The 9225-nt window shown below is 37.5% G+C and overlaps 1 protein-coding gene across 2 annotated transcripts; it reads right to left on the bottom strand.

The window, feature by feature from the left end:
• Positions 1-162: 162 nt before the first annotated feature.
• On the bottom strand, positions 163-5356 carry LOC133996077 (tRNA selenocysteine 1-associated protein 1-like). Of its 2 annotated transcripts, none has more exons than XM_062435636.1 (9): positions 5221-5356; positions 3231-3328; positions 3054-3153; positions 2906-2955; positions 2679-2810; positions 2463-2579; positions 2180-2378; positions 2063-2096; positions 163-909 (listed from the first exon to the last, which is right to left on the bottom strand). In XM_062435636.1, the coding sequence occupies exons 1-9, from the start codon at positions 5242-5244 to the stop codon at positions 749-751; spliced, it is 915 nt and encodes a 304-aa protein (XP_062291620.1). In that variant the 5' UTR covers positions 5245-5356; the 3' UTR covers positions 163-748. The 2 variants fall into 2 exon arrangements, with proteins under 2 accessions (XP_062291620.1, XP_062291619.1); XM_062435635.1 differs by having other exon boundaries at positions 3054-3168.
• Positions 5357-9225: the final 3869 nt, after the last annotated feature.

Below are 9225 nucleotides of genomic sequence, written 5' to 3' on the forward strand. Positions count from 1 at the left end.
AAGTGATATTTAGCACAGCTGATTTTCTGCCAGCAGTTAATAGTACTGAAGCTTAGAGCATATTTCACTTACCATAAAACTAAACACTGCCACATTATTCAACACTTCTGTGATGATGAGAATTGTGCTCATTAATACATTAAATCTCCAACTGAAAATGTTTGCTTTTATTTTTTTAAATGTTCTGTAGCAAAAGACATCAGCAGGAACAGAATGAATTCACTGAAAGCAACACACACTGCAGCAGTTCTCACCAATGATTCATTTCATTAGAAAAAATGCATATTATCAGAACAGCTGTTAGATGTTATAATCATATTGTACACAGGTGGATTTTGATGGCAGCGCAGTGTATTAGGGTGTACTGTACCAACAGCCAGGGGTGTCATGCATAGGCTGTTTAACACTGACACAATTCATTATGTACAACATACACTTTATTTGTGTCTCTTAACATTTTGGGACCATGTGTGCAATAAGTTTTCTCACTTAAACATATTTCCATTTTGTTTCAGTGTGTTTTGTACATTCATAAATCAAAAATGTATTTAAAAAATCTCTGAGGAAGGTAATTACATAAAAATGTCAACACTTTCATTTGCTGCTCCCTGGTCTTGTGTACACCAGCAGTACACTTCTACAGGTTTACACTTGAAGAACAATGACCATAACTTAGTTCCTTTACGTTCTTAAAAAAATAATCCATACTGTCAGACTTTGAGCAGACAGCTGTAAACAGAGTTCAGTTTCAGCAGTAAATAGGTTCTGGTAGACTTGATGTGATACATTCCTGTTCTGTGGAGAACTCTGCTGGCTGCCAGTGACACTCTATCATAGCGTCATACAGTTCCTCACTGAGCTCCATGTATTTCCTGTTGGCTTCCACCACGTCCAGCTCGGGAGTGGGATCTGCAACACAGGACAGCTGGTTAATAATAATATCTGAGTCATTACAGGTTAAGATGCTGGTGCCTCTGTTTCATCTCTCTACTGTCTGAAAGAAGGTACAAAATACTTTAAAAAATAAGAAAGTCAGTAGTGTTACATGTTGGCTTGCATGTTTTCGCCTATAAACTACCAGGCGTGTGTAGTCTATAGTAGTTCTAGTTTCAACATTTTTTCACAGCATGAGCTTTGAGGTTGATTTCCTAAATTCCAGACACACACATTTCAATGTGCGATGAAACGAGGTCACAAAGACAACACCTTTTTGAGATGCATCATAAGGAACATTTCACCACTTGTTTCCACTAAAGTTATATTGTGTGTGTGTGATAATGCAGGAGAAAACAAGGACTGTTAAAACTCTTGATTGAAATGCTCCACTAAAAGGCACTGCCCCCCCCAAAACCACTGCTTTGTTGAGCTAAGTGGATTTTTTTTTTTTTAAATGAACCATGTGAAAAGAAACATGTGAATTAGATCCTCTAATTATTGTCCAGCAGCTCACTTTCTAACTCTTGAGAATAATCTTAAGAGTTTCCAAACAGTCCTAACTTACCACTGCGTTATTATGCCACAATATGTATGGAATATGTCTGACAAGGAAAAAAAGCAGCTGCAACTTGGACATACGTCACTTTTTACTCTCCAAGTTGTTTTTATACTGACACTGCTGCAGAGTGAAAATCCCTCTAAAACATCCTCCTCAAAATATTCAGCAGTGAGGTGTTTCACATTTCTGATTTTCCTTTAAAGCAATAGGAGATGTAGTAGTATATCTAATGTTGTAATCACATTCTTAGATGTGCATTCTTTGCTAAATTGTCTTTGTTGTATTTAGTTCAGCGCTGACATTCGGAATGCTTTGGTAGCTGAGTGGTGACTGCACATGCCGCTGCCGTAGCAGCAACCCCCCTCTCTCTTTCTCTCTCTGTCGGCCTCTATGCCATGGTACTTTCAAAAGAAACGAAAAAAAATGAAGCTTTAAAACATTTTTTTTTTAAATTAAAAAAAACATCCAAATCAAAACACCTTGACTCTAGTCAATTAATTACAAATAGAATCAACAGATAAGTCAGAAGTGAAAATAACAGAAACATCCCCCAATCCCCATACACACCTTCAACTCCATCTTCTGCCACAGCTTCAGTTTCCTAAAAAGAGAAGAACATGGTTGAATGATCCACGTCTGCTAATAATGATCAATGATGATCAATGATCAACTGTGGCTGCTTACCTGTGGCGGGGGATACTGTGAGTAATCATACTGCTGATAGTTGTAGCCATAGCCTCCAGTCTGGTCGTAGCCCCAGGAGGGGTAATAACCAGGATATCCCTGCTGCTGGTACTGGTTGTACTGGTCGTAGTTGGGTCTGTACCCAGAGTTCGACTGCCACGACTTCTGCTCTGACTGCTGCTGCTGTCTGTTCCTTAAACTCCAGAGGGGGACACACACTGTTAAACTCTAGCAGCCATGAGGCTTCAGGCTGCAGGTAGACATGACTTCAAGAGGAACTCACTTGTTAGCAGCCAGGCTCAGTCTCAGAGGTTTACCACCCAGTCCCACAGCACCCTGACACTCCTCCAACGCCCGCTTCTGCAGCCGCTCATCTGGGAACTGAACAAAGCCACAGCCCCTGCACACACACTCATAAGGGTGAGATCTAAGAACACACTTCACTTGGATAACTAACAGATTTTCTCCATATTGTGTGCTGACATGTTGAAACACTCACTTGGAGTTGCCCATGCTGTCCAGCACTACTTTTCCACCCCGACAGGAAGGGTAGCGGTTATAGAAGAACTCATAAAGCATCCCATCATCCACCTCTGGAGTTAGATCTCCCACAAACAGAGAATACATCTGCCTACAACAACAGAGGAGAAGACATGTGTTGTGTAAATAAAAGAGGGGAGCAGTGAATTTAGTTGGATACCCTGCCGCACCGCTCACTGAACTCACCCGCTGTCTTGTTTCCCAAAAGTGGCTCGGTTTAACTTGAATCTTGTGGGCTGCGACAAAGAGAGACATTTAAATCAACACCATTTCACAGGAGTCTTCAGATGAGAAGTTAAATGTATCTACTGTGAATAATAAGTGCTCTTCATACTGGATTGGCTCCTGGTAGTGCTTTTCCATTGATTTTGCGGAGACACCTCTCAGCTGTAGCCTCATCCGTCATCTCCACGAAACAATAACCCAGAGCCCCCCTGGGTGATGACACACTGTTTAATGTCAGAATACAGTCACTTCAAAATGAATAGCTTTTTGTGAACGTGTTACTCACCCTGTCATCTTGTTGCGTATGATCCTCACGTTGACCACCTGCTCCCCCATGGTGGAAAAGGATCTGGTGATGAACTTCTCATCCATGTAAGCCTCCAGCTACAGAGCAGCAGAACAACAGCATTGAGTCAGACTGGGAGTCTACAGGGTGAGCTCATAATCTGGTTTGGGTTGGAAAGATCTAAATAGAACCTGGTCTGTGAAATAACCCGTTTCCTGTTTTCACTAAGATTACCTGTTTCACAAATAGGGTTGTACAGGGGCGGAACATTTCCAATACATTTCCAGAAAGTTTCTGGAAACTTTCCATGGGAAGATAAAGCTGGGGAATTTGGGAAATATTCCAAGGTGGAAACTTGTCATGGGAATTTTGGGAATATATGGGAATACATGGGAATTAATTTAATTTGGGGTAATTTATACAAACTGTATAAACTGTATACACACATAAATATAAACATTTCATTTTGTCATAAACTACTTAAAAAAAAACAACAACATTTTGACTGATTTATTTGTGATAAGAACTTTAATCAATTCTTTCATTGAACAACAAAAACATGAATGTTGACTAAAATAAACATATTCCCTATGATCCCACCCCCCCAAAAAAAGTCCCATTCAAAATGTAAAATGAAAGGAACCCCCTTCCCTACCAAAACAGTCCCATGTGATGGAAGAATGTACAGTGCATGTAGGGGATAGTAATGTGTTATGTGCATCGGACTGAGGAAAAGAAGAGATATTCAACTGGATTTGCATTAAATGTGGTTGTTTTAACTAAGAAAAAAACATTTTGTAGCATAATCTAACTACATTTAAGTTCCCTGTTATAGGCTAACATACAATTTAGTAGATTTCCAGTTTATTTCTGTTAATTCCCATATATTCTGATTAATTCCCATATATTCTGATAAATTCCCATGCAAAGTTTCCAACTTAGAAAATTCCCAGAATTTTGCAACCCTCATCACAAACATCTTCAGAGTGTCTATGTCAATCTAGTCCAGGTTTGACTTATCTAAGAACACTGGGGTTTAATGTAGACCTGGTCTACTGGGGTCAAGATGGAGGCAAAAACTGTGACATCACCTTTTTTCCCTTTTCACAAGTTTCCTTTGACCAGAGGTCAGTGTTTAGATTCAATCATGGGACACTTTTTTCATCTTTGTGCAAAGGCAATGTGGTGAGACAGGTCTCAGGCTATTAAAGGACTGTAACTAATGATTAGTTTCATTATAGTTCCAACTGCTGATTCTTTTTTACTTGAATAAGTTGATTGGTTGGTTATGTAAAATAATCAGAAAATAATGATAATAATGATAAATAACATACACTGAACAAATATAATTACACTCATTCACTCTGCACCAGCTCACATCTAATGTAACACCTTAACTCCTACAGTTACACACATTTAAACACATTTTAGGACTGTGTAATCATTTGTTTCATTATTTCTATTAATTAATTACAGAATATAAATGATAGATGAAATTGTTCCTTTAAAGACTGTATCCAAAAGCAAAAGTCATTATTTTCATTAGTAAGTGAGGAACAACAGAAATAGAGCAGCTTATGTTAACACAAGTTTAACAAACATAGTTTTTGATGTAAACTATTAAAGCGACTAAACCAACTTTCTTCAGGAGCCAAATGTTTGTGCTGCAGGGCCATACTGAGCCCACGGGCCTCCCATTGACCTCCTATTGTGTTAGATCAGTTAGAGCTGCTAGTTAATAACACACTGCAGAGCAGAGCAGCGTCACATGACTGTTCACACTGCAGCTCAATGAGAGCTACATGTTACATCAGTGATACACTAACTAGCAGTAGCTCACTCTGTATAAAGTCTGATATAACTAAACATGTAATGTTAAAGTGAGACTTCTCTACAGAGAGTTGTAGTGTCATTCATACAGCGTTGTTAGGACAGCTCAGTGTGTTCACATTAAATGATTTATCACCGTAAAAACTAGACAATAACTCACGTTCCCCATCCATAACGTGCTCATGGTGTCGCAGTAGATGTGTAGATTCCAAACACAATTTATAAAGCAGAGTAAACTTTAAATTAAGTAGAACTTTCAGATCTCCACATGCTAGCTAGCAGAGTAGCTCAGGAAACTACACTAACATTACGTGCTTACGTCACTAAAACGAGAGCCTAACGTTCTTCTTATTTCCGTTTTTTGACGGGTTGCAAAATCAACTTATACCGCCACCTACTGTACCGGAGTTATATTACATGATTCTGGAAAATAAATGTTTGCCTATAATAATGACGTTTGTATATTAATACATAAATGGCTGCTTGTGAAAATTCGCTGTGCATATGCTAAGTGATGTAAGGGCAATACATTAATTGTATTCTTATTGGAAATGGAGGTATGATAAAATGATGAATTGGTACAATTTTCCAGTTTTTTTAAAGTATCCTAACAGAAAACATACAGATGTTTAAATCTCCTTTTGTGGACAAACTAATAAAACTCTTATTCATCTATTAATCTGTGCTTCACAGAACTATAAACTCTTCATATTGTTGTCATGTTTAATTACTGGGCTCTCTGCTTTATTACTGATACACATTCTCTTACAAATGATTTAAACAATTACAGATTTGTATAGCATTCCATTAGATATATAAAACTAAACCACTTTGACGACAAATTAACTGATTTCCATCTGTGTGTGTCCCTTTTTATTATGACCTGATTTGCATCCTCTATTTTTTTATTTTCATTCATTATCATTTATTCTGTTTTCAGCTCATAATGGACAAATGTGTCTTTTTAGCTTTATTTACTGTGGGAGGCCAGAGCCAAGAGCTTGCTCAAAAATACAGACTTGCATTTGTCATCCTTTATTTGTTAAGTGAACGATTTATTGTATAGCCCTGTATGATGGTTTAAATGCTGTCTAAAAACATTGGACTCAGCCTATAAAATAATCACCATGTGTGTAAACTCTCACCAGAATTCCCAGAGACAACACAGAGGAATGACCTCAGTGGCAGTTCCGGCCCTGGTTGTGGACCTGATACAGCATGCACATGCACTGTGAACGTTCCATATTAAAAAAAAAAAAAAAAAAAAAAGTGACCAAAAAGGAAAAAAAAACATTATGTGTGTGTGTTCACTGGAGTTTATTGACAATTACAGAAACCACTGGTAGAAGTCTGGTTCTGGAAGGAGAGCATTGAAGACTGCTGAGGAGAAACACAAGATCATTTACATGTTCCACCACAAACTAAATAACTGACTCTGGCTTCATACCACTGTTAGGACTGATAGAATGTTCTTTATAACTTTAAAATGATACATTTATACCTTTACAATCCCAATGTTCCTAATATATGACACTAGAGGGGAACCTACACACATAAAAACACCAACATCAGCTGTACTGGACGAAGTTGTAACATCATTTGCAAGACACACATGTGTTTCACAGCTGGAATATTGTTTTCCTTTTTAAATCATTAACATGTGCATTGCATTCAAAACAGGGCCGTAGACAGGATTTTATAAATACTGAGGTTGTGATTGGAAGGCCCCCCTCTAATGTCCCACTCCCTCTCAGGAACACTTAAAAAAATGGATTCTTATTATTTGGATTTTTCATGTTTCCCTTTTAGGTTCCCCAAATCCCCCACCAAAAAAAATGATCAAAAGCACGACCTCAGTGTCATCACTGGAAGCTACGACCCTGGTTCCAAATGTAAGTAGTGTGTTGTTAAAGCATAGATACGTTTGCAAATCATGTTATACCTCACACACATCATTCTACACATGTTTTTTATGTCACAGTAACATGCCGTTGGCTCCATTCTTGATTACGGTTACAAGCAAAACAGATGCAAAAACTGTAGTATAGATATAATGAGCACACTCAAAAATAAACTGAAGTATACTGCATGACTGTGGAACCTTCAGGTTACTTTAAACCTGCAGCTTCACCAACATGATGGAAAGGAAACATCTGATCTTTGACTGTATCGTCTCTTTCACCCTGTTTCATAACATAAAGAGTAGAATGCATTTTTAAAACATACTTCAAATAAGGTGCCGCTGACTGTCACTGCTTGTCCAGATACAACCATCAGTTCCACCCCCAAATTATATTACATCTATAAATACAAATATCCTTTTCAAATGTACAGGCATTACAAGGATATGTTCATGAGACAGATTTCACCTACACTGTACAGTTACAGTTACAGTTACATGTGGGCATGAAAAGTAATTATTGATGTTGTGAATAAGCAATTTGACAAAAACAAGTCTTAATTCAAGCTCCCCTTGCTATCAACCCCATGACATCTGAGATAATAAATCAATTTACTAATAAAATCATGAGATTCATCCGAAAACTGTTGTTGTTGTTGTTGTTGTTGTTGTTGTTGTTGTTGTACTGGAGTGCATTATATTGAAAAATGTCCCTAATATTTTGCTCCCCTCATGTATGTTAATATTGTAGGGATGACTTTTGATGCTTTCACAAAATATTTACACAATGAGAGTTTGATAAATAATCATCAGTAATGTGGATATAATGAAAAATTGGGTAAAGGCAAATAATAGAACAGCTACAACAGTCTGGTAAGTTCAGAAAATTACATCATTTTACTGTAACGCCGCCTTTAAAACCAGGAAAAGACAACAGTTCTGTCTTATCACGATATTACCATATCCACATTCTAAGACGATATCTAGTCACATATCAAAATATCCATTTAATTTCAATATCTTAACCAGCCCTAATGGAGTGGACAAAATATTAGGAACACTTTTCAATATAATGCAATCCTGTACCAGCACCATCACCCACTAAGACCTCAATAATAATCACAAAGTAGAATTATCACCTTTCTGACAATGTCAACAATAACTGAAAATGTATAAGCTTGTAAAAGTAGAATTGATGGCAGAGCTGTTGTATTGGATTGAATTAGATAACACAGGTCTTCTAAATGAAGTGGCCAGGAAGGTTTCATGTCTTGTTCACACATTATTTCATCTTGTGTTTAATTGATCCTATTTCCACAAGTTATTACTTTGTTCAGTTTTTGTTCCCGAGTTATAATATACACAATACCTTGTTTCCAAAAGTTGTCTTTTTCATACAAGTTATCTTTATTTGTGTGCATTTCATCTAATATCTTCTTATTTGTCAGACGATGTTATATAGTTAAGATAGACGTTGTCCATCAAAGATCCAACATAGTGTTTGAAAAGCTAACAATGATCAGAGTACATTTAGATAAATGCTTCACTAAATTAACAAGAGTTTAATCCTCATTTACTCACTCACTCATTGGCTTGTGCTACTTGGTATGACCTGATACACCAGAGACTGAAAACTAACACCACACAACCTGAATGCAGCTGAAAGTCAAATCATAAACAGTACAAGAAGGCATGATGAGTGATTCCCCTTAACAAAAAAAAAAACTAAACTAAAATCACCATGAGAGGAGGAAGGTGTTTAAAGCCCAACCAGATCTGAAATGATCATAGGAAAGGTTCAACATGTCCGTGCCCTCTGCACTGAGGGGCAGGGGTCAGAGTAAGGCAGTGATCCAAGAGTGGATTTGGACTCATTTTCTTCTAGACTGGAGCAACTTTATCCTCAAAAACCTCTGTGAGAAAACAGAACCCAACTGAAAGCCCTGATGAACAGATGCATGGTGGACTACAGAACTCCAGAGCCTCTGTGGTTGCTGAGTTTTTAGGTCTGAAATCCCAATTTAATGAAACATTATTTTGAAATCTCATAATTTTAACATAGATATTTTTTTTTGTGCTTCTGTAGATTTTGAAAGGATGCTGACTGAATGATCTTGTAGATATATGGTGGAGGTTTCTGCCACAACCTACTTCCAAGGTGCACGGAGGAGGAAAGAAGCATGTAGTATAGCAGGCCAATGCCTTTCAGTGAAGCAATACTTCACTGAAGCTGGAGCTTTGACTTTCTTCTGATAATTACACATT

The sequence above is a fragment of the Scomber scombrus genome, chromosome 16, assembly GCF_963691925.1.
Source record: "Scomber scombrus chromosome 16, fScoSco1.1, whole genome shotgun sequence".
In the NCBI taxonomy this organism is placed as follows: Eukaryota; Metazoa; Chordata; class Actinopteri; order Scombriformes; family Scombridae; genus Scomber; species Scomber scombrus.

Coding starts and splice junctions, on each gene's coding strand:
- LOC133996077 (XM_062435635.1), bottom strand. CDS start 5,244: ATGAGCACGTTATGGATGGGGAAC. Junction 3,329..5,220: donor GCACGTTATGGATGGGGAAC/GTGAGTTATTGT, acceptor GCTGCTCTGTAG/CTGGAGGCTTACATGGATGA. Junction 2,379..2,462: donor CTGAGCCTGGCTGCTAACAA/GTGAGTTCCTCT, acceptor CCCCCTCTGGAG/TTTAAGGAACAGACAGCAGC.